At 40.4% G+C, this 26761-nt stretch overlaps 1 protein-coding gene across 3 annotated transcripts in view; it reads right to left on the bottom strand.

The window, feature by feature from the left end:
• The window catches only part of CWF19L2 (CWF19 like cell cycle control factor 2), an 803233-nt gene that overhangs the window by 61540 nt on the left and 714932 nt on the right, over positions 1 to 26761 (bottom strand). For all 3 annotated transcript variants that reach the window (XM_053708563.1, XM_053708564.1, XM_053708565.1), the window contains exon 17: positions 22240 to 22341. In XM_053708563.1, coding sequence (XP_053564538.1) covers positions 22240 to 22341 — 102 coding nt within the window. The remainder of the gene's footprint in view (positions 1 to 22239; positions 22342 to 26761) is intronic.

Below are 26761 nucleotides of genomic sequence, written 5' to 3'. Positions count from 1 at the left end.
GAGGAACTGTAAATATAATTGTGCTTTTATAAAAAAAACAGAATTTATGTTTACCTGATAAATTACTTTCTCCAACGGTGTGTCCGGTCCACGGCGTCATCCTTACTTGTGGGATATTCTCTTCCCCAACAGGAAATGGCAAAGAGCCCAGCAAAGCTGGTCACATGATCCCTCCTAGGCTCCGCCTACCCCAGTCATTCGACCGACGTTAAGGAGGAATATTTGCATAGGAGAAACCATATGGTACCGTGGTGACTGTAGTTAAAGAAAATAAATTATCAGACCTGATTAAAAAAACCAGGGCGGGCCGTGGACCGGACACACCGTTGGAGAAAGTAATTTATCAGGTAAACATAAATTCTGTTTTCTCCAACATAGGTGTGTCCGGTCCACGGCGTCATCCTTACTTGTGGGAACCAATACCAAAGCTTTAGGACACGGATGAAGGGAGGGAGCAAATCAGGTCACCTAAATGGAAGGCACCACGGCTTGCAAAACCTTTCTCCCAAAAATAGCCTCAGAAGAAGCAAAAGTATCAAACTTGTAAAATTTGGTAAAAATGTGCAGTGAAGACCAAGTCGCTGCCCTACATATCTGATCAACAGAAGCCTCGTTCTTGAAGGCCCATGTGGAAGCCACAGCCCTAGTGGAATGAGCTGTGATTCTTTCGGGAGGCTGCCGTCCGGCAGTCTCGTAAGCCAATCTGATGATGCTTTTAATCCAAAAAGAGAGAGAGGTAGAAGTTGCTTTTTGACCTCTCCTTTTACCAGAATAAACAACAAACAAGGAAGATGTTTGTCTAAAATCCTTTGTAGCATCTAAATAGAATTTTAGAGCGCGAACAACATCCAAATTGTGCAACAAACGTTCCTTCTTTGAAACTGGTTTCGGACACAGAGAAGGTACGATAATCTCCTGGTTAATGTTTTTGTTAGAAACAACTTTTGGAAGAAAACCAGGTTTAGTACGTAAAACCACCTTATCTGCATGGAACACCAGATAAGGAGGAGAACACTGCAGAGCAGATAATTCTGAAACTCTTCTAGCAGAAGAAATTGCAACTAAAAACAAAACTTTCCAAGATAATAACTTAATATCAACGGAATGCAAGGGTTCAAACGGAACCCCCTGAAGAACTGAAAGAACTAAATTGAGACTCCAAGGAGGAGTCAAAGGTTTGTAAACAGGCTTAATTCTAACCAGAGCCTGAACAAAGGCTTGAACATCTGGCACAGCGGCCAGCTTTTTGTGAAGTAACACAGACAAGGCCGAAATCTGTCCCTCCAGGGAACTAGCAGATAATCCTTTTTCCAATCCTTCTTGAAGGAAGGATAGAATCCTAGGAATCTTAACCTTGTCCCAAGGGAATCCTTTAGATTCACACCAACAGATATATTTTTTCCAAATTTTGTGGTAAATCTTTCTAGTTACAGGCTTTCTGGCCTGAACAAGAGTATCGATAACAGAATCTGAGAATCCTCGCTTCGATAAGATCAAGCGTTCAATCTCCAAGCAGTCAGCTGGAGTGAAACCAGATTCGGATGTTCGAACGGACCCTGAACAAGAAGGTCTCGTCTCAAAGGTAGCTTCCAAGGAGGAGCCGATGACATATTCACCAGATCTGCGTACCAAGTCCTGCGTGGCCACGCAGGAGCTATCAAGATCACTGATGCCCTCTCCTGATTGATCCTGGCTACCAGCCTGGGGATGAGAGGAAACGGCGGGAACACATAAGCTAGTTTGAAGGTCCAAGGTGCTACTAGTGCATCCACTAGAGCCGCCTTGGGATCCCTGGATCTGGACCCGTAGCAAGGAACTTTGAAGTTCTGACGAGAGGCCATCAGATCCATGTCTGGAATGCCCCACAGCTGAGTGACTTGGGCAAAGATTTCCGGATGGAGTTCCCACTCCCCCGGATGCAATGTCTGACGACTCAGAAAATCCGCTTCCCAATTTTCCACTCCTGGGATGTGGATAGCAGACAGGTGGCAGGAGTGAGACTCCGCCCATAGAATGATTTTGGTCACTTCTTCCATCGCCAGGGAACTCCTTGTTCCCCCCTGATGGTTGATGTACGCAACAGTTGTCATGTTGTCTGATTGAAACCGTATGAACTTGGCCCTCGCTAGCTGAGGCCAAGCCTTGAGAGCATTGAATATCGCTCTCAGTTCCAGAATATTTATCGGTAGAAGAGATTCTTCCCGAGACCAAAGACCCTGAGCTTTCAGGGATCCCCAGACCGCGCCCCAGCCCATCAGACTGGCGTCGGTCGTGACAATGACCCACTCTGGTCTGCGGAATGTCATCCCTCGTGACAGGTTGTCCAGGGACAGCCACCAACGGAGTGAGTCTCTGGTCCTCTGATTTACTTGTATCTTCGGAGACAAGTCTGTATAGTCCCCATTCCACTGACTGAGCATGCACAGTTGTAATGGTCTTAGATGAATGCGTGCAAAAGGAACTATGTCCATTGCCGCTACCATCAACCCGATCACTTCCATGCACTGAGCTATGGAAGGAAGAGGAACGGAATGGAGTATCCGACAAGAGTCTAGAAGTTTTGTTTTTCTGGCCTCTGTCAGAAAAATCCTCATTTCTAAGGAGTCTATTATTGTTCCCAAGAAGGGAACCCTGGTTGACGGAGATAGAGAACTCTTTTCCACGTTCACTTTCCATCCGTGAGATCTGAGAAAGGCCAGGACAATGTCCGTGTGAGCCTTTGCTTGAGGAAGGGACGACGCTTGAATCAGGATGTCGTCCAAGTAAGGTACTACAGCAATGCCCCTTGGTCTTAGCACAGCTAGAAGGGACCCTAGTACCTTTGTGAAAATCCTTGGAGCAGTGGCTAATCCGAAAGGAAGCGCCACGAACTGGTAATGTTTGTCCAGGAAAGCGAACCTCAGGAACCGATGATGTTCCTTGTGGATAGGAATATGTAGATACGCATCCTTTAAATCCACCGTGGTCATGAATTGACCTTCCTGGATGGAAGGAAGAATAGTTCGAATGGTTTCCATCTTGAACGATGGAACCTTGAGAAACTTGTTTAAGATCTTGAGATCTAAGATTGGTCTGAACGTTCCCTCTTTTTTGGGAACTATAAACAGATTGGAGTAGAACCCCATCCCTTGTTCTCTTAATGGAACGGGATGAATCACTCCCATTTTTAACAGGTCTTCTACACAATGTAAGAATGCCTGTCTTTTTATGTGGTCTGAAGACAACTGAGACCTGTGGAACCTCCCCCTTGGGGGAAGTCCCTTGAATTCCAGAAGATAACCTTGGGAGACTATTTCTAGCGCCCAAGGATCCAGAACATCTCTTGCCCAAGCCTGAGCGAAGAGAGAGAGTCTGCCCCCCACCAGATCCGGTCCCGGATCGGGGGCCAACATTTCATGCTGTCTTGGTAGCAGTGGCAGGTTTCTTGGCCTGCTTTCCCTTGTTCCAGCCTTGCATTGGTCTCCAAGCTGGCTTGGCTTGAGAAGTATTACCCTCTTGCTTAGAGGACGTAGCACTTTGGGCTGGTCCGTTTCTACGAAAGGGACGAAAATTAGGTTTATTTTTTGCCTTGAAAGGCCGATCCTGAGGAAGGGCGTGGCCCTTACCCCCAGTGATATCCGAGATAATCTCTTTCAAGTCAGGGCCAAACAGCGTTTTCCCCTTGAAAGGAATGTTAAGTAGCTTGTTCTTGGAAGACGCATCAGCCGACCAAGATTTCAACCAAAGCGCTCTGCGCGCCACAATAGCAAACCCAGAATTCTTAGCCGCTAACCTAGCCAATTGCAAAGTGGCGTCTAGGGTGAAAGAATTAGCCAATTTGAGAGCATTGATTCTGTCCTTAATCTCCTCATAAGGAGGAGAATCACTGTCGACCGCCTTTATCAGCTCATCGAACCAGAAACATGCGGCTGTAGCGACAGGGACAATGCATGAAATTGGTTGTAGAAGGTAACCCTGCTGAACAAACATCTTTTTAAGCAAACCTTCTAATTTTTTATCCATAGGATCTTTGAAAGCACAACTATCCTCTATGGGTATAGTGGTGCGTTTGTTTAAAGTGGAAACCGCTCCCTCGACCTTGGGGACTGTCTGCCATAAGTCCTTTCTGGGGTCGACCATAGGAAACAATTTTTTAAATATGGGGGGAGGGACGAAAGGAATACCGGGCCTTTCCCATTCTTTATTAACAATGTCCGCCACCCGCTTGGGTATAGGAAAAGCTTCTGGGAGCCCCGGCACCTCTAGGAACTTGTCCATTTTACATAGTTTCTCTGGGATGACCAACTTGTCACAATCATCCAGAGTGGATAATACCTCCTTAAGCAGAATGCGGAGATGTTCCAACTTAAATTTAAATGCAATCACATCAGGTTCAGCTTGTTGAGAAATGTTCCCTGAATCAGTAATTTCTCCCTCAGACAAAACCTCCCTGGCCCCATCAGACTGAGTTAGGGGCCCTTCAGAAATATTAATATCAGCGTCGTCATGCTCTTCAGTATCTAAAACAGAGCAGTCGCGCTTACGCTGATAAGTGTTCATTTTGGCTAAAATGTTTTTGACAGAATTATCCATTACAGCCGTTAATTGTTGCATAGTAAGGAGTATTGGCGCGCTAGATGTACTAGGGGCCTCCTGAGTGGGCAAGACTCGTGTAGACGAAGGAGGGAATGATGCAGTACCATGCTTACTCCCCTCACTTGAGGAATCATCTTGGGCATCATTGTCATTGTCACATAAATCACATTTATTTAAATGAATAGGAATTCTGGCTTCCCCACATTCAGAACACAGTCTATCTGGTAGTTCAGACATGTTAAACAGGCATAAACTTGATAACAAGTACAAAAAACGTTTTAAAATAAAACCGTTACTGTCACTTTAAATTTTAAACTGAACACACTTTATTACTGCAAATGCGAAAAAACATGAAGGAATTGTTCAAAATTTACCAAATTTTCACCACAGTGTCTTAAAGCCTTAAAAGTATTGCACACCAAATTTGGAAGCTTTAACCCTTAAAATAACGGAACCGGAGCCGTTTTGAACTTTAACCCCTTTACAGTCCCTGGTATCTGCTTTGCTGAGACCCAACCAAGCCCCAAGGGGAATACGATACCAAATGACGCCTTCAGAAAGTCTTTTCTAAGTATCAGAGCTCCTCTCACATGCGACTGCATGCCATGCCTCTCAAAAACAAGTGCGCAACACCGGCGCGAAAATGAGGCTCTGCTTATGCTTTGGGAAAGCCCCTAAAGAATAAGGTGTCTAAAACAGTGCCTGCCGATATTATTATATCAAAATACCCAGATAAAATGATTCCTCAAGGCTAAATATGTGTTAATAATCAATCGATTTAGCCCAAAAAAAGTCTACAGTCTTAATAAGCCCTTTTTGAAGCCCTTATTTACAATCGTAATAAACATGGCTTACCGGATCCCAGAGGGAAAATGACAGCTTCCAGCATTACATCGTCTTGTTAGAATGTGTCATACCTCAAGCAGCAAGAGACTGCTCACTGTTCCCCCAACTGAAGTTAATTGCTCTCAACAGTCCTGTGTGGAACAGCCATGGATTTTAGTGACGGTTGCTAAAATCATTTTCCTCATACAAACAGAAATCTTCATCTCTTTTCTGTTTCTGAGTAAATAGTACATACCAGCACTATTTCAAAATAACAAACTCTTGATTGAATAATAAAAACTACAGTTAAACACTAAAAAACTCTAAGCCATCTCCGTGGAGATGTTGCCTGTACAACGGCAAAGAGAATGACTGGGGTAGGCGGAGCCTAGGAGGGATCATGTGACCAGCTTTGCTGGGCTCTTTGCCATTTCCTGTTGGGGAAGAGAATATCCCACAAGTAAGGATGACGCCGTGGACCGGACACACCTATGTTGGAGAAAAAGAACATTACATCCATAAAAAGGGTGGGCCTCATGGTCTCTTGCCAATATGAAAGAAATGAATTTATCAGGTAAGTTCTTACATAAATTATGTTTTCTTTCATGTAATTGGCACGAGTCCATGAGCTAGTGACGTATGGGATAGAAATACCCAAGATGTGGAAGTCCACAGAAGAGTCACTAGAGAGGGAGAGATAAAATAACAACAGCTATTTCCATTAAATCCACGCAATAATTAAGTTTTCCTTAAAAAACTTAAAATCAAAAGCAGTAGAATCAAACTAAGAACAGCTGCCTGAAGAACTTTTCTACCAAAGACTGCTTCAGAAGAAGCAAAATACAACAAAATGGTAAAAACAATAAAAGTATGCAAAGAAGACCAAATTACTGATTTGCAAATTTGATCAACAGAAGCTTCATTCTGAAAAAGCCCAAGAAATGGCGACTGAACTTAGTAGAATGAGCTGTACATCTCTGAGGTGGAGACTGCCCTGCCTCCAAATAAGCCTTGAAAAAACAAAAGCTTTAACCAGGATGCCAAAGAAATGGCAGAGGCTTTCTAACCTTTTCTGGAACCAGAAAAACAACAAATAGACTAGAAGTCTTCTGAAATCCTAGTAACCTCGATATAGAATTATAAAGCTCTTACCACATCCAAAGGATGTAAAGAACTCTGAAATAATTATTTAGGATTAGGATACAAAGAAGGAACAACTATCTGTCTACTAATGTTGTTCAAATTCACAACCTTAGGAAAAAAAGAAGTCCACAAAACAACTTATCTAGATGGAAAAAACAGATGAGACACACAAGAGAGAGCTGATAAATCAGAAACTCTTCTAGCAAAAGAGATAGTCAAAAGAAACAACACTCTCCAAGAAAGTAGAAAGAAACAACACTCTCCAAGAAAGTAGATAATCTTCATAGAAAATATAGGCTCAAAAGAAAGAGCCTGTAAAATCCTTAAATCAAATAATTCCAAAAAGGAGAAATTAATAAATGAACAGGCTTGGTACAAACGAAAGCCTGAACAAAACAGTGAATATCAGGAAGTTTAAACAATTTTTCTAGGAAATAAAACAGAAAGAACAGAGATTTGTCCCTTTAATAAATGTGCAGACAAACTTATTCAAACTATCCTGAAAAAACTGTAAAATCCTAGGTATTCTAAATGAATGCCAAGAGAATTTATGAGAACACCACCATAAAATATAGGTGTTCCTTGAAACAGACTTATAAGCATGCAACATAGTGATAAAAACTGAGTCAGAGAAACTTCTATGACTAAACACTAATCTATTTCCATACCTTCAAATTAGTAATTTGAGATTTCGATGGAAAAAACAAAATTTATGCTTACCTGATAAATTTCTTTCTCTTGTGGTGTATCCAGTCCACGGGTTCATCCATTACTTGTGGGATATTCTCCTTCCCAACAGGAAGTTGCAAAGAGTACACCCACAGCAGAGCTGTCTATATAGCTCCTCCCCTAACCCCCACCTCCAGTCATTCGACCGAAGACAAGTAAGAAAAAAGGAGAAACTAGAGGGTGCAGTGGTGACTGTAGTTTTAAAAATAAAAACACCTGCCTTAAAGTGACAGGGCGGGCCGTGGACTGGATACACCACAAGAGAAAGAAATGGATCAGGTAAGCATACATTTTGTTTTCTCTTGTAAGGTGTATCCAGTCCACGGGTTCATCTATTACTTGTGGGATACCAATACCAAAGCTTTAGGACACGGATGAAGGGAGCGACAAGGCAGGAACTTAAACGGAAGGCACCACTGCCTGCAAGACCTTTCTCCCAAAAATAGCCTCCGAGGAAGCAAAAGTATCAAATTTGTAGAATTTAGAAAAAGTATGAAGCGAAGACCAAGTCGCCGCCTTACAAATCTGTTCAACAGAGGCCTCATGTTTAAAAGCCCAAGTGGAAGCTACCGCTCTAGTAGAATGAGCTGTAATTCTTTCAGGAGGCTGCTGGCCAGCCGTCTCATAAGCTAACCGGATTATGCTTCTCAGCCAAAAAGAAAGAGAAGTTGCCGAAGCCTTTTGGCCTCTCCTCCTCCCAGAGCAAACAACAAACAATGCAGATGTTTGACGAAAATCCTTAGTAGCTTGTAAATAAATCTTTAAAGCACGAACCACGTCAAAATTGTGTAATAGACGTTCGTTCTTTGAAGAAGGATTAGGACACAGTGACGGAACAACAATTTCCTGATTGATATTCTTATTAGATACTACCTTAGGAAGAAACCCAGGTTTGGTACGCAAAACTACCTTATCTGCATGGAAGATCAGATAAGGGGAATCACACTGTAAGGCAGATAGCTCAGAAACTCTTCGAGCCGAAGAGATAGCTACTAAGAACATTGCATTCCATAGATATCAAGCTTTTATCTTGGAAAGTAAAGGTTCAAACGGAACCCCCTGAAGAAGTTTAAGAACTAAATTTAAACTCCATGGCGGAGCAACACGTTTAAACACAGGCTTGATTCTAACTAAAGCTTGACAAAACGCCTGAACGTCTGGAACATCTGCCAGACGCTTGTGCAAAAGAATAGACAGAGCAGAGATCTGTCCCTTTAAGGAACTAGCTGATAATCCCTTTTCCAATCCTTCTTGGAGAAAAGATAAAATCCAAGGAATCCTGACCTTACTCCAAGAGTAACCCTTGGATTCCCACGTTTTGATAAAATCAAGCGCTCAATCTCCAAGCAGTCAGATGCAGAGAAATTAGATTTGGATGTTTGAATGGACCTTGGAGTAGAAGGTCCTGCCTCAGCGGCAGAGTCCATGGTGGAAAGGATGACATGTCCACCAGATCTGCATACCAAGTCCTGCGTGGCCACGCAGGTGCTATCAAAATCACCGCTCCTGCTTGATCTTGGCAATCAGACGAGGGAGGAGAGAAAATGGTGGAAACACATAAGCCAGGCTGAAGGACCAGGGCACTGCTAGAGCATCTATCAGTGCTGCCTGGGGATCCCTTGACCTGGACCCGTAACAAGGAAGCGTGGCGTTCTGACGAGACGCCATGAGATCCAGTTCTGGTTTGCCCCATAGTTGAATCAGCTGGGCAAATACCTCCGGATGGAGTTCCCACTACCCCGGATGAAAGGTCTGCCGACTTAGAAAATCCGCCTCCCAGTTCTCTACTCCTGGGATATGGATAGCTGAGAGATGGCAAGAGTGAACCTCTGCCCATAGAATTATCTTGGAAACCTCCATCATTGCCAGGGGACTCCTTGTTCCCCCCTGATGGTTGATATAGGCTACAGTCATGATATTGTCCGACTGAAATCTGATGAATCTGACCGCAGCTAGCTGAGGCCAAGCCTGAAGAGCATTGAATATCGCTCTGAGTTCCAGAATGTTTATCGGAAGGAGGGCTTCCTCCTGAGTCCACGAACCCTGAACCTTCAGGGAGTTCCAGACTGCGCCCCAGCCCAGAAGGCTGGCATCTGTCGTCATTATAGTCCACTCTGGCCTGTGGAAACTCATTCCCCTGGACAAATGGACCCAAGATAACCACCAGAGAAGAGAATCCCTGGTCTCTTGATCCAGATTTAACAGAGGAGACAAATCTGTGTAGTCCCCATTCCACTGATTGAGCATGCAAAGTTGCAGTGGTCTGAGATGTAGGTGGGCAAATGGAACTATGTCCATTGCCGCTACCATTAGGCCGATCATTTCCATACACTGAGCCACTGACGGCCGAGAAGTGGAATGAAGAACACGGCAGGAAGTTAGAAGCTTTGATATCCTGACCTCTGTCAGAAAAACTTTCATTTCTACTGAATCTATCAGAGTTCCTAGGAAGGAAACTCTTGTGAGAGGAGAGAGAGAACTCTTTTCTCTGTTCACTTTCCACCCGTGAGACCTCAGAAAGGCCAGAACAATGTCCGTATGGGACTTGGCGATTTGAAAAGTCGACGCCTGGATCAGAATGTCGTCTAGGTTAGGAGCCACCGCTATGCCCCGCGGCCTTAGAACTGCCAGAAGGGACCCTAGAACCTTCGTAAAGACTCTTGGCGCCGTGGCTAACCCGAAGGGAAGAGCCACAAACTGGTAATGCCTGTCTAGGAAGCCGAACCTGAGGAACTGATGATGCTCTCTGTGAATCGGAATGTGGAGATAAGCATCCTTTAAGTCCACGGTAGTCATATATTGACCCTCCTGGATCATAGGGAGGATGGATCGGATTGTCTCCATCTTGAAGGATGGGACCCTGAGAAATTTGTTTAGGATCTTGAGATCCAAGATTGGTCTGAAAGTTCCCTCTTTTTTGGGAACTATAAACAGGTTTGAATAGAAACCCTGCCCCTGTTCCTCTCTTGGAACTGAGTGGATCACTCCCATAACCAGTAGGTCTTGAAGGCAACGTAAGAATGCCTCTCTCTTTATCTGGTTTGCAGATAGTTGTGAGAGATGAAATCTCCCCTTCAGAGATGAACCTTTGAATTCCAGAAGATATCCCTGGGAAACAATCTCTAGTGCCCAGGGAATCTGGATGTCTCTTGCCCAAGCATGGGCGAAGAGAGAAAGTCTGCCCCCGACTAGATCCGGTCCCGGATCGGGGGCTAGCCCTTCATGCTGTCTTAGAGGCAGCAGCAGGCTTTTTGGCCTGCTTCCCTTTGTTCCAAGTCTGGTTAGGTCTCATTTCAGAATCGGACTGAAGTAAAGCCTTCCCTGAATCTGAAATGTCACCCTCAGATAGAAACTCCCTTGCACCGGCTTCGGAGCCTAGTGAGGGTATATCGGACACAGCTATTAAAGCGTCAGAAAGCTCTGTATTTGTTCTAGCCCCAGAGCTGTCTCACTTTCCTTGTAACCCTGGCAGTTTGGACAATACCTCTGTGAGGGTAGAATTCATAACTGCCGCCATGTCCTGTAAGGTAAAAGAATTAGACGCGCTAGATGTACTTGGCGTCACTTGGGCGGGAGTTATAGGTTCTGACACATGGGGAGAGCTAGATGGCATAACCTCCCTTTTTTCAGTCTGAGAATTCTCTGGTGATAAATCTTTAAAAGCCATAATATGGTCTTTATAGTTTATAAATACTTCAGTACATTTGGTACACATTCTAAGAGGGGGTTCCACAATGGCTTCTAAACATATTGAACAAGGAGTTTCCTCTATGTCAGACATGTTTAACAGACTAGTAATGACACCAGCAAGCTTGGAAAACACTTTAATAAATGTGAAACAGCAATTAAACATAAACGGTACTGTGCCTTTAAGAGAAAAAAACTAACACTTAAACTGCAAAACAGTGTTAAAATGTAGTAAAGATTTCGAAATTTTTACAGTGTGAGTAAGGGACTAAAGCAACATCGCACCCACTTGCAAATGGATGATTAACCCCTTAGCCCCCAAACCGGATTTAAAAAACGTCAATCACCGGTAAAAGACAGTTAAGCACCTTGCCACAGTTCTGCTGTGGCTCCTACCTGCCCTCAAATACGATTAGGGAAGAAATAAGCCCTCTATAGTGGTCCTCAGATGCAAGAGGACTTCTTTAGGGAAGCTGGATGTCTCAGTCTGAAAGAAACTGCGCAACTAAAGCGCGAAAATAGGCCCCTCCCACCATGTACTCGATGTCAGAGGGGCCTTAAGGAAATACTCCTAGGAGTATCTGACTATGTCATATGGAAAACTAGGCCCCAACTAAAGACTTATCACCCTCAGAGAAAAAAACATCCCATTTATGAATCATGTAAACGTTTTCACTAATTAATATGAGTATTAACATGAGTATTACCCCACTTTGTAAGCATGATCCCAGTCGTTGCAAAATCACTGCATCTAGCTTACCTCAATATACACAAGGTTCTGTCAGCATTTTCTAGAACTTATCCTTTCTCTAGAAATAAAAGTACTGAACATACCTCAAAGCAGGTAATCTGCAGACCGTTCCCCCAACTGAAGTTATCCCATACTCCTCAGTTATGTGTGAGAACAGCAATGGACCTTAGTTACAAACCGCTAAGATCATCAACCTCCAGGCACAACTCTTCTTCTAATTTCTGCCTGAGAGTAAAACAGTACAACGCCGGTACCGTTTAAAAATAACAAACTCTTGATTGAAGGCAAAACTACACTAAATCACCACATATATCTTTATACTTCCTATCTTGTCGAGAGTTGCAAAGAGAATGACTGGAGGTGGGGGTTAGGGGAGGAGCTATATAGACAGCTCTGCTGTGGGTGTCCTCTTTGCAACTTCCTGTTGGGAAGGAGAAAATCCCACAAGTAATGGATGAACCCGTGGACTGGATACACCTTACAAGAGAAATAGCCCCTAAAACAAAAGGGCTGGCCAATGAGGATGCAGATCTCATGGAAGTTATTGCGGATAAACCAATAATAACACATAGAAGATCTAAGAATCTTTTTGACTAATAGCCATTACTCACAAGTACAACCAAGGACGTGGTTGAAAGAAACAAAAGGTTTCTATAAATGTGGACGTTGTCAGGCCTGTAAAAATATGGCCCCCACTAAAATCATCACACACCCGAAAAGAACTAAAAGATATGAAATCTTAGATTTTCTGAACTGCAGATCACGAAGAGTGATTTATGTCGCTATGTGCAAATGTCCTCGTATATATGTGGGTGAAACCTCTAGGGAGTTACGCACTAGAGTACTAGAACATATAGGTGACATCAAATGGAACCGCAATGTACCTATAGCCCAACATATGAATACAGTACACCGAGGACATAAATGTGACATTCTTTTCTTTGCCATTGAGCAACTGAAACTTAACGGGAGAAGGGGCGACATCACAAAAATGCTTTTGCAAAAAGAGTTTAGATGGATTCATGAGTTACAATCAGCTGCACCCCAAGGCCTGAATGAGGCCATTTCTTACAAAAGCTTCCTTTAATTGTAAAATAACCTGTGTAAGGGACATAGCTTTTTGAGTGATAGACTGACTCTCTATACAATATATGGCGTTTTAACATAACCAGTTAAGTAATCTAACTTGTACGATTTTGGGAGGGATGAGAATAAGAGCGAAATTATAAAATTATTGGAGATATTGCGGTAGTAATTAATAAATATATAAATGATATATGTACTGAGATGACTACCAGAATCTAGGTATTTTTCCTTTAAGAAAATGTACTTTGTAAATATATCTTCTAACAATGCTATTGCTACCCCTTTCTATTTAGTCTCCTAACCCCTGTTAGACATATGGGATTGATCTACCTAAACCAATAATGAAAAACGTGTTTAATGTGAATGACAGAGGAGTTTCCGTTTTTATATACTCTCAAGCATAATTAAAGCCCACTTATATGCATATATTTGTTATTGCTATAAGAGGATTGTCCCTTCGTTAGGTTAATGTCATGTGTATTTACTCTATAGCTCTGTAGGATATTATGATCGTTATTACCTACCTGAAAATAAATGCTCAGAAATAAGCTAACTTAACATAATTGAATACAATTCGGGATACACACAAGTACTTGTTTTCCTAATGCATAAGCACTGCATTTAATGTCTAGATATGATCGTCAAATTGGTGGCACAATGAAAATATTTGACCAACTCATATGGGCAGTAATAACTGTCAATAACATTGCCGTGCGGTTAAAACTTCCACAAACTCGATCCGGCTACTATGACAATGGACGGGTATAAACAATGGAAATCTACGCTGGGCCGGCCCTATGCCCTGACAAAGTCATGTACCAGTGACAGAAACGCGTTGGTGGCCGTGGTCAGGGGGGGTTGGTTTGTGGTGTGGATAACTGGAGATTTATGGCGGTCTGAATATACTGCGATTTGTCACATAGTAACAGTATACATTATATATTTTCTACTGCGCTCCATAGCTACACTGTTTCTACACTGTCTCTACCGAGTACACTCATAACTCACGCAGGATTTAGATCCTTTGATATGTAACAGCCTCTAAGGGAGGATTTTTGATAAGCATCTGTGATGGTAGCATGCTCGCTTATAGCCATAGCATTTATGACTATATAGCTTAAGGAGTAGGACATTTATAACCTCTGTAAGAGGAGATATCTTGAGAACCTATAAGGTTTAAAGTGTGACTTTAAAGTGGATATGTGTATGCTGAATGTGCAATGTTTGTGTGAACACATATAGGGAACAAGTTAGAAATCGGCTGACTTTGTTGAATCAAAGCAGTACGCAGGCAGAAGGTCGCCTTTGAGTGCATAGTGTGTCTGAAATCCTGATGTGATTTAGATATAAGCGTGCTAATGCAGTGATTTGCCGTTTTGTATGTATCCCTATAGAGTCATTGACCACTACTTCCCCCCCTGCCCACAAGGCCTAATGTTTTTAAAGTATTTGTTATGACATCTAATTTGGAGTATTCTAATTAGAGGTGGAAGTGAAAATACCCATCTCTCATACCCCTCATTGGAGTATTGTTCTATGTCCTGTCTATTTGCATATTTGTTAAATAATGTGTTATTTTAAGTTCATTAATATATTTCAAAGAGAAAGCGGCCAAGGATGACAACTGGACATCCTAACAAGATCCACTTACCAAACCTGTAAGGCCATGCTGATGCTATCAGAAACACATGAGACTGTTCCAATATGATCTTGGAAATCACCCCTGGAAGAAAAAAAACAGAGGCGGAAAGATGTAGCCAGGTTGCAAAACCAAGACACTGCTCATTCATCCACCATTTTCGCCTGAGGTTCCCTGGACCTGAAAAGGTACCTGGGAAATTGAGAAAACACATCTGTATAGAGATACCACTCTCCCGGATGTAAAGACTGATGGCTGAGATAATCCAGCTCCCAATGTCTAAACCTGAGATATAAATCACAGAAATTAGACAGGAGATGAATTCCACCTAAGAACATATTCAAGATACTTCTTAATTGCTTAGGAACTATTTGATGATTGACATATGCCACAATTGTGATATTGTCTGTCTGAAAGCAAAATGAAAAGTTCTCTCCTAAAAAAGGCCAAACCTGAAAGAGCTCTGAAAATTGCACAGAGTTCTAAAATATAGATTGGAAACCTCACCTCTTGAAGTTTCCAAAACCCTTGTGCTGTCAGAGACCCACAGACAGCTCCCCAACCTGTAAGACTTGCATCCATTAAGAATACAGTCCAGAAGGGCCGACCAAAAGGAGGCCCCCTGAATAAAATGATGATAGTCTAATCACCAAAACAGAGAGAGTTGAGTGTTAAGATTTAAGAATATCAACTGTGATATCTGAAAACAATCCCTGCACCATTGATTCAGTATGCAAAGCAAAAAGAGGTCTCAGATCAAAAACGAGCAAAGGGAACCACGCCCGATGCTACAGTTATGAGACCTAAAACTTCCACGCACATAGTCACTGAAAGGAATGTTCTAGACTGTAAGTTAGACAGACTAACGGCAATAACAATTGACTTTTGTCCGAAAAAGACAAAGTCATTGACACAGAATCCATCTAGAAACCCAAAAAGAGGTGACCCTTGTCTGAGGAATCACAAAATTCTTAGGTAAATTAAATCCTCTAACCATGTCTTGAAGAAACAAAACTAGTTGATTCATGAGAGCTTCCAATAAAAGAAAAGATTAAGCTAATACCAAGATACCATCCAAATAAGAAAACACCACAATACCCTACTGTCTTATTACAGAAAGAAGGGCACTCAGAACCTTTGAAAAGATTCATAAGGCTGTCGCTAGACCAAAAGGAAAAGCGACAAATTGATAAAGCTTATCTAAAAAAAGAGAATCTCAGAAACCACAAGTGGTCTTAATGAAATAAGATATGAGGATAAACATCCTGTAAAATGGAGTGGATATAAAATGACCTTGCTGAACAAAAAGGCATAATAGTCCTTATAATCGCCAACTTGAAAGTTGAGACTCTAACAAAACAATATAAAGTCTTCAGATCCAAGATTGGACTGAATCAACCTTTCTTCTTTGGGACAAGAATAGAATTGAATAGAAACCCAATCCCTGTTCCTGCTAAAGAACTGGTATAATCACTCCTGAAAAAAATTCACAAAAATATTCATCCCATAGGAGGTCTCATTCTAAAAATCTATTCAAACCCTAAGAATAATATAGATTTTGGATTTAGTTCATCCAAAACAATTTAATCTGCCCCCCACCAGAAGGACTGGTTTGAGAACCACACCATCATGCAGTCTAATAACTAGTAATTATATAGCGTTTTTCTCCCAGAAGGATACAAAAAAACGCTTTTTCAGTGCTTACACTCAGAGTTAACCAAATTAGCAGCTGATAAAAACAGTTGTTATTATTACAAAATAAATGGTACACAACAAATTGTCCATAAACAATTGTTGATTCTGGAATGTTCATAAACAAATGCTGAATTATACGCTATCAGAAAAGGTATAATATCCTTTACGATAAGGCATTGATTTAAGGTATTGCCTAATGGAAAGATAAATCTGAGTACGTCTTCGGCTGTGCACAGCTTGGAAAACTCACTGTTCGTGATGGTATATCCGATATCAAGGTTTTGTCGGGTGTCCTGAGAAGTACGATGACGTCAGAACACGTGACCTGGTCGGCTTAATGTTATAGGACTTTCAGCAATGGTAATTCCTTGTTGTAGAGAAACAGAGTATCGTAATTGAAGTTTCAAAAGAAACAATTGTAGCAAAGTAGCATCCGTCGAATCCTTTAAAGATAAATGTCAAACTGCATACAAAGCACATCAGGAATTATACATTTGGTTTGCTTAGTATTGTGAAAAAACAAACAATGAACCTGAATTGTGCTAATGGTTGTGCTGCAAAATAGGATTACAAGTAAATACAGGAATTATTCATATGCCCATGTTTTTTTCACAATACTAAGCAAACCAAAAGTATAATTTCTGATGTGCTTTGTATGCAGTTTGACATTTATCTTTAAAGGATTCGACGGATGCTACATTGCTACAATTGTTTTTCTTGAAACTTCAATTACGGAGATACTCTGTTTCTCTACAACAAGGAATTACCATCGCTGAAAGTCCTAGAACATTAAGCTGACCAGGTCACGTGTTCGGACGTCATCGTACTTCTCCGGACGCCCGACAGAACCTTGATATCGGATATACCATCACGAACAGTGAGTTTTCCAAGCTGTGCAAAGCCGAAGACGTACTCAGATTTATCTTTCCATTAGGCAATACTTTTAATCAATGCCTTATAGTAAAGGATATTATACCTTTTCTGATAGCGTATAATTCAGCATTTGTTTATGAACATTCCAGAATTAACAATTGTTTATGGACATTTTAGAATTTATATGTACCACAGAATCATCTCGCTATATAACTAACACGCTTTGTTATGATTTATGGGATTGTTTAATCCTCTGTATTCTACATTTGCTATATGCATATTCTTTACAATTGTTTTTAGTGCTAATTTTATTGATGCCGGCATCTTATTTCTTATTTTTAATAGTTTAGAATATATCATCCTTTATCAAAGCCGTGGCAATAGGACACAATGCCCCCCCCCCCCCACATAGAGGAGGAACGCTAGGTTCTGATGAAATCAGATGTCAGATTAAGTGACGCAGTGGAACACTCCCCTGCCCGGTCATCCATGACTGAAGGCTATAAGGACTGCACAATCCTTTCCCTCCTCGTGAACCCACAGGTCCTTTTGAATGCCTAGTTGAACATAAAAAACAATGAGAACTTGAGCACTCAGCGTTACTACCGATCCAGCAGAAACTGCACCATGTGTCTGAACAGCCACAAAACCAAACGAACGTGACAGGAGCAGCCTGTACTCAGGGTCCTAACCGGCAAGCTGCATAAATTCTCCCACATAGGGGAAAAAAAGGTGAACAGACATTTTTAAACATAGGACTAACATGTCCAAACAACTTCCGAAGAAGTAACAAGGAGTATCGATCCCAGATGGTTCTCGAAGGAAGCAAACACAAAAAAGACATCCCATCGGATACAAAAGAAAATATAAGGCAACCCTAAGGTCTAGCGCCCAAAAGACACAGGCCTGCCCGCAGGACCAGCCAAACAGAGCCCTATCTTTACAAAAAACTGGGAAAGATCTCAAACAAATGACAAACAGGAGAAAAAACCCCATGTCTAATGAGGTGCACCATTCGCATTATCAGACTGAAAGTCCCCATATCTGTTAACGATAGAGTTATTCAATAACTGAAAAAGATGTCTAAGCAACATGCTAATGTGTGCAATCCTGTAACGAAAGGCACAACATTTCGGAACAGCTACACCCACGGGGAACTGTAGAGGCCCACCCCAAGGCAGAAGACCCGGGACAATAGGGCACAAGCACAATCTCAAATGAACGTCTGGACTCTGCAGACGGGCCATCGCTATCAAAATCTGGAAGCGAAAATGTGCTGCAACCTCTGGGGGGAACATGCCACCCCACATGGAGGAACCAAAAACTGGGTTATCTGCATGTGTAGAAGCATGAATTGGTAGGGAACTCGCCTCTTGGAGGACGGCGCCCCCAGAGATCGATCGCTCAGCAGTCCCCTGATTCCCCTGAGCCCGAGGAACCAGGCGCTCTTATATGGCATACGGAACAAAACTGGTCGACATGTCAATGAGGCCAAACCGGAGTCATCACCGGACACAGAATCTGAATCTGAAATTAAAATAGTGTCGGTATCAGAATCCTCCGTAACTGAATCTGAAATGAGCACAGTCTCAGCATCAGAATCCTCCATAACTGGATAGAGGAAATATCAATATGGAATAAAGTATTAAAACAAAATCGGCACCCACAATGGCTGGGGCACTTACCACCTCCTATGACCAGGCCCTGCGGACTAGAATATTTCCTTCGACACACGGTCAGGAATGCGGAAATGGGGAACGGAGCATAACCACGCCCGAACACAAGATGAACCGTACAGTCCAAAATAGCGCACACAAACAAATGGCCGCGTCACTTCCAAAGGCCTCAAAGTTCCAACCACAAGCCCATAAATCTCACACATAAGCAGGTTGAATCACATAACAAACATGATTATAAACCCCCCTGTTCAATAACCCCCCTCAGGAGATATTAACCCTCGATTCCAAGATACTAACAGAGACTCACTGAGACCCTTATGTCATATAGTTAGACCCGCAAAGGTGGTAGCCTCTCAGGAAAATATTCACATTACAGTACATTGACTATAAAGTAAAATGAAATGATCTTACTGGAATCTACGCCTTGGAACAGGAACACGACCTTTCAAGTGTAACGAATAGTGGCATCACCACCGCCATGGACTTGAGAAAAGAAAGCAGGCAGCGGAGTCTAACTTTCATCCAAGCTCTCACTGAGAGACTGACAGGACTACTAAAAACTTCTGTCCCATGCCGAAGAGTACTTCCCTCCATAAGAGACAAAAACAAACATTTAAAATTCTGAAACTTTGCTGCCAACCTCCTGGGACGAAAGGCAAAGAATGACTGGGGGATGAGGGGAGTGGGAGGAGTATTTAAGCCTTTAGCTGGGTTGTCTTTGCCTCCTCCTGGTGGCCAGGTTCTTATTTCCCAAAAGTAATTAATGCAGCTGTGGACTTTTTCCATTTAAGAAGAAAAACAGAGTTATATACTTGAGAACTGCTTATGCTAACTGTTCAACAACAAAAAGGTTGAAAAAAACAGTAATGTCAGCCACAGATGAGGTTGAGCTGAAAATATAAACAGTACATGAATATGCTCTACTAATGCTCTATACGTACTTGAAAAGCGCGTTCACGATTGAAGGACAAATTGCGCATGCGCACATCTCGCCGTACATTCCAATTGCACCACGGTAAAAAACACAACTTACTATTGCAGTGCTCAAGTGAAGTGTAGCAAAACAGGTTGTAGCCACCGATACTGTTGCAAATTGCTTCTAAATAAAGTGCGTTATGAAGATTTATACTTAGGATGAATTGCGCATGCGCTAATCATGAACGAGCACGGCTTGGAAGGGAGAGGAATATATAGCCAACGCATGCGCAGAACGTCCAGAAATGTAGTGACGTCAAATGACGGCCGCCTAACGGCCAGACCTTTGATTGGCTACTTGAAGAACGTGACCGGACTGATAAAAAAAAACAAAAAAAACGGGCTGTTTATATAACGAGTGGAATTGGATAGAAAAACGGCGATAACTAGGTAAATATTTTAAAATACAAAAAATGATGACTTAAAGTACCCTTAATTTGCTTTGGATTTGCATTTAAAATTATCGCACCTTGCAAAGTTTACCTTCACTTTAAGTATGCTGTCGGTCAGAACAAAATAATTAAATATTAACAATTTTGAAAAGATCTTGTAAGTTTACTTAAAAGCATAATAGCAGTCATAACCTTTTATGATATAAGAAATAACATGTGATGTTTGCAGATGAAATCAAGTACATGAACTGAATAAGTAAAAATAGTAAATGTTATTGTACGTGTAGAAACATTACTAGCATAAAATATGATAAATAAATGCCACATAATTGAGCTGAAGAAATAACAACAGCTTAATAATGAAAGAACACACTTAGCTTTGTAGAATTGTGTTTCAGGGCATCATAGTTTCTACAGTAACATCAGAGTCAGAATGAGACATCTCGCAAAATGTAACAGAAAAAGAAAAATAACATTAGGCAAAACATTCAATTTCCAGAATGTAACAGTTTCAGTAGAGAGCAAAACAAAGATAGTTTTTTTTTTAAAATAAAAAAGCAGGCATAATAGCTTTCAAAATTCATGAAAACAGCGAGCAATAGAGGGAGATGGGTAAAATAACTCAATTTTGGCACCAACAATGACGCATTACGCAAAAGGAAGTTTACATTTTTTGGCGCAAAACTAACACCAGAAAATGACACAACTCGCGTCATAATAAACAAGATTTCGCACCAAAACAACTAGCGTCAACAAAGAAGCAGGAAATGACGAAATCTGCGCCATCAGAGGCACAACTTTGTGGCAAAACAATTTTGCGCCAAGAATGACGCAATAAAAAACTGCATTCTGCATCCTTGTGAGCCTAGATTTGCCTGCAAAAAAATGAAAAACAAGTCAAATTAGAAAAAGACTGAACCCCAGGTAAGAAAAAAGTTTAAATAAACTTCCCAAACATGATTCCTATAATGAAACTGTTTAGACTGCAAAGGGAAATATACATAGACCTGACTCATGGCAAATATAAGTAAAATACATATATTTAAAACTTTATATTAATACATAAAGCGCCAAACCATAGCTGAGAGTATTTTAAATAAGGATACATACTTAAAGAATGACACCCATCCACATATAGCAGATAGCCAAACCAGTACTGAAAACTATCAGCAGAGGTAATGGTATATAAAAGTATATCATTGATCTGAAAACCCTTGAAAATATTTCCCGTGAGAGAAACCATAAAATTAATAGGTGATACTCTCTTCACATCCCTCTGACAAACACTGTACTCTGAGAGAAATTGGGCTTCAGAATGCTTAGAAGTGCTTATCATAGAAAAAAACATAAAAAACAAGCACAAAGTTTGTAAGACTGAGTTGTGGGCGTGGTGAGGGGTGTATTTATAGGCATTTGAGATTTAGGAAAATTTGCCCCTCCTGGTAGGAATATATATCCCATACGTCACTAGCTAATGGACTCTTGCTAATTACATGAAAGAAAAATATTTAGCGGCAGTAAAAAGCTTAAACTCACTCTCTCCAAATAGGTTTAAACCGAAGTTATACAAGAAGGATCTTCAATTATTATATTTTATTATCATTTTAAAAAATGAATATGGAAAAAAAATAACTTTCTTATAATATCCCCCTAATATATTACTTTGGATTTTCATATGATACAAATCACACAAGTAAATGCTGGAAAAATAAATTTTCCAATATTAAAAAGGACGGCAAACACTTTGAGATAACAATGTAAAAACTTAAATTATCTATATAAATGTGCAGTCTACTCTCATTTATTGTACCCCCTTAATTTTTTTTTATTAAATTCAAAAATTCGAAGTGCACAATGCAGGCTTCACAAACCTATTCCTTCCACATAGTACCAAATGAACCTCAGATAAGTGGAGTTTAGCCACTATAGGGAAAAAAATTGCAGAACACAAGGTGTTATTCTGCTCTTAAAACATTCACACTCTGCTGATATGTTAAACTATTCCAAAACAACAACATAATTACGGGGGTGTTTAACGTCCCTTTAAATATCTTTACAGGCCCTATGCCCAACATACAAATAGTAGAATGTTGAAAATGTGTTCTGTATATGGAAGTGGAAATTTCAATCAGTCTGCTGAATAAACCAAGCCCCATATATTACTACTATGCTTTAATATCAATGTGGTACCTTGCCAAAATAGTGTGGGAATTTATGATGGTTTTCAATGACATGTGCAAACCCTCCCTGAAGTCCAAAGTCCACAGAAAAATATGGTAAACCTTTTGGAACCTGAAAAAAAAAAAATATATATATATATTTTAATTAAACAATTCTAATAAAAAATGTTTTAGTTTAAACATGATCTGTTATGATATGTAAATGCATGCATATTTGTTCTTAATAAAGCAGGTTTTCTAAATTACACATCCCTAATTTTGTTAGAAAAGATAGCCATGTATGCATTTCTAGGGAGGAGTGAGAGAGGTTAAGAGAGAGAGAGAAAACAGGATACTACTTACTCGTGTCTCAAAGACTTCTATGATTCTACATAACTTCAAGTGGTTTGAAACCACCATTTGTGTATATATAGTGAATGAAATTAAAAGGGACATTCCAGCCAAAATTGTAAAGTACTTAAGAATTTTTTATTTTTTTTTAACAGAAACATTTTTGCAATGCACATGTATTAGCAAAAATACATCTAGTAAAAACTGTGCATGTGAAACATAAATATGCTTCTTGCACCAACATTTTACTTAGTGTGTCTGTTGAAACTGCAGTCAGTGGCTTGTATCATATAAATATTTGTCAATGCCATACAAGGAACTACCAACTCTCAGACCAGACATACTGATTAAAATGCTGGTGTAGAGGTGCATATGTAGATATGCTTTACATACACATGCACAGTAAAAGCTCTCACTGATAATAGCATTAGCTTTTAATAGAAGCCGTTTTGCTAATACAAAATGAAAATGCACTGGTGTGGATATCATTTTTTTGTCTAGAATGTCCCTTTAAGAATTTGTGAGAATAGATAGTATTAACCTTCAGTATAGGACAAAAGCACGGGACATCTACACATTTCAAGTCACAGTTAAACATGCAGCTATACAGAGATTTTTACAACACAACATTACATCAATATAAAACATTTCTTTAAATTACTATGTATGCTTGAAAATAAAACACGGTCCAGAATAAATGGGAATCATGCGGATATAGCAGTGGAGGTTATAAATTGTATTCTTAAATTTGCTGTATACATAAAATAACTGCCACTGTAACCAGGAAATTATCATGGAGGTCTAGTAAATTAAATATTTATACTCAAAACTAATTGCTGAAATTGTTCTTATATAGTCTCTTAAATGACCTAGATTAAATGCCTGTCCTTTATTAGTATCTTTACTTAGCAAGTCTCTATTAATATACTAGAACTGATATAATATACTAATGAGTAGGATGCACCTTTCTGTCAGCCATGATCATATGTCACCACAAGAATGACAGAAGTAATTGAGTTGCTTATTTTGTATATAAACTATTGAATAAAATAACCAGGAGGTATTCAACGCACACAAAATATAATGCTGAGAATTAAAAAATGAAATGTATGCTTACTTTATAAATTTGTTTCTTTCTAGAAACAGTGAGTCCACGGATCATCATAATTACTATTGGGAATATCACTTCTGGCCGCAGGAGGAGGCCAAGAGCACCACAGCAAAGCTGTTAAATACCACTCCCCTTACCCACAACCCCCAGTCATTCGACCAAAGGGAAAGGAGAAAGGAAGTAATATAAGGTGCAGAGGTGCCTGAGGTTTATGAAAAAATAAACTGTCTGAAAGTCAAGAAAGAAACAAATTTATCAGGTAAGCATAAATTTCATTTTCTTTCTAATGACTTCTTTCCACGGATCATCATAATTACTATTGAGAATCAATACCCAAGCTAGAGGACACAGATGATAAGGGAGGGACAAGACAGTTAGCCTAAACGGAAGGCACCACTGCTTAAAGAACCTTTCTCCCAAAAGCCTAAGCAGAAGCAAAAGTATCACATTTGTAAAATTTAGAAAAAGTGTGCAGAGAAGACCAAGTAGCAGCCGTGCAAATCTGATCTACAGAAGCACCATTTTTGAAAGCCCAAGTAGAAGAAACAGCCCTCGTAGAATAAGCCGTTATTTTCTTAGGAGGCTGCTGACCAGCAGTCTCATATGCCAAATGAACAAGACTCCTCGACCAACACGAAAAAGAAGTAGCCATAGCTTTCTGATTTTTACGTTTCCCAGAAAAAACAACAAATAAAGAGGAAGACTGGCGAAAATCCTTAGTCGCCTGCAAATAATACTTCAATGCACGGACTACATCCAAGTTGTGCAATAAACGTTCCTTATGAGAAGAAGGATTAGGACACAAAGAAGGAACAACAATTTCTTGATTAATACTCTTTTCAGAAACAACCTTGGGAAGAAACTGAAGTACTACCTTATCAGAATGAACAATAAGGAAAGGAGACTCACACTGCAGCGCAGAAAGCTACAAAACTCTTTGAGCCGAAGAGATAGCAACTAAAAATAAAACCTTCCAGGTTAATAACTTGATATCCAAGGAATGCATAGGCTCAAACGGAGCCTGTTGAAGAACTCTCAGAACTAAATTAAGACTCCAAGGAGGAGTCACAAACTTAACCATAGGCCGGATTCTAACCAGAGCCTGACAAAAAGAATGAACATCTGGCACATCCGCCAGACGCTTGTGCAACAAAATAGACAACGCAGAAATTTGACCCTTCAGGGTACTAACAGACAAACCTTTCTCCAGACCCTCCTGGAGAAAATGCACAAATCTTAATTCTACTCCAAGAGTAGCCATTAGATTCACACCAATACATATATTTATGTCATATCTTGTAATAAATCTTTCTAGTCACAGGCTTACGCGCCTGAATCATAGTCTAAATGACTGTCTCAGAAAAACCACGCTTAGAAAGAATCAAGCGTTCAATCTCCAAGCAGTCAGCTTCAGAGAATCGAGATTTGGATGAACGAAGGGCCCCTGAAGTAGAAGGTCCTTCCTTAATGGAAGACTCCATGGTGGAGACAATGACATCTCCACCAGGTCTGTATACCAGATCCTGCGAGGCCAAGCCGGCGCAATGAGAATCACTGACGACCTCTCCTGTCTGATCCGAGCAATGACCAGAGGAAGAAGGGCAAACGGAGGAAAACATAATTTATGTAAGAACTTACCTGAAAAATTCATTTCTTTCATATTAGCAAGAGTCCATGAGCTAGTGACGTATGGGATATACATTCCTACCAGGAGGGGCAAAGTTTCCCAAACCTCAAAATGCCTATAAATACACCCCTCACCACACCCACAAATCAGTTTAACGAATAGCCAAGAAGTGGGGTGATAAGAAAAAAGTGCGAAAGCATATAAAATAAGGAATTGGAATAATTGTGCTTTATACAAAAAAATCATAACCACCTCAAAAAAGGGTGGGCCTCATGGACTCTTGCTAATATGAAAGAAATGAATTTATCAGGTAAGTTCTTACATAAATTATGTTTTCTTTCATGTAATTAGCAAGAGTCCATGAGCTAGTGACGTATGGGATAATGAATACCCAAGATGTGGATCTTCCACGCAAGAGTCACTAGAGAGGGAGGGATAAAATAAAGACAGCCAATTCCGCTTAAAAATAATCCACACCCCAAAATAAAGTTTAAATCTTATAATGAAAAAAACTGAAATTATAAGCAGAAGAATCAAACTGAAACAGCTGCCTGAAGTACTTTTCTACTAAAAACTGCTTCAGAAGAAGAAAACGCATCCAAATGGTAGAATTTAGTAAAAGTATGCAAAGAAGACCAAGTTGCTGCTTTGCAAATCTGATCAACCGAAGCTTCATTCCTAAATGCCCAGGAAGTAGAAACTGACCTAGTCGAATGAACTGTAATCCTTTGAGGCGGAGTTCTACCCGACTCGACATAAGCATGATGAATCAAGGATTTTAACCAAGATGCCAAAGAAATGGCAGAAGCCTTTTGACCTTTCCTAGAACCAGAAAAGATAACAAATAGACTAGAAGTCTTTCGGAAATCTTTAGTAGCTTCAACATAATATTTCAAAGCTCTAACTACATCCAAAGAATGCAACGATCTTTCCTTAGAGTTCTTAGGATTAGGACACAACGAAGGAACCACAATTTCTCTACTAATGTTGTTAGAATTCACAACCTTAGGTAAGAATTTAAATGAAGTTCGCAAAATCGCCTTATCCTGTTGAAAAATCAGAAAAGGAGACTCACAAGAAAGAGCAGATAATTCAGAAACTCTTCTAGCAGAAGAGATGGCCAAAAGAAACAAAACTTTCCAAGAAAGTAATTTAACATCCAGCGAATGCATAGGTTCAAACGGAGGAGCTTGAAGAGCCCCTAGAACCAAATTCAAACTCCAAGGAGGAGAAATTGACTTAATAACAGGTTGTATACGAACCAAAGCTTGTACAAAACAATAAATATCAGGAAGACTAGCAATCTTTCTGTGAAAAAGAACAGAAAAAGCAGAGATTTGTCCTTTCAAGGAACTTGCAGACAAACCTTTATCCAAACCATCCTGAAGAAACTGTAAAATTCTAGGAATTCTAAAAGAATGCCAAGAAAAAAGATGAGAAAAACACCAAGAAATGTAAGTCTTC

Source organism: Bombina bombina, chromosome 3 (genome assembly GCF_027579735.1).
Source record: "Bombina bombina isolate aBomBom1 chromosome 3, aBomBom1.pri, whole genome shotgun sequence".
Lineage (NCBI taxonomy): Eukaryota > Metazoa > Chordata > Amphibia > Anura > Bombinatoridae > Bombina > Bombina bombina.
This window is presented reverse-complemented; position numbering and strand designations above follow the sequence as displayed.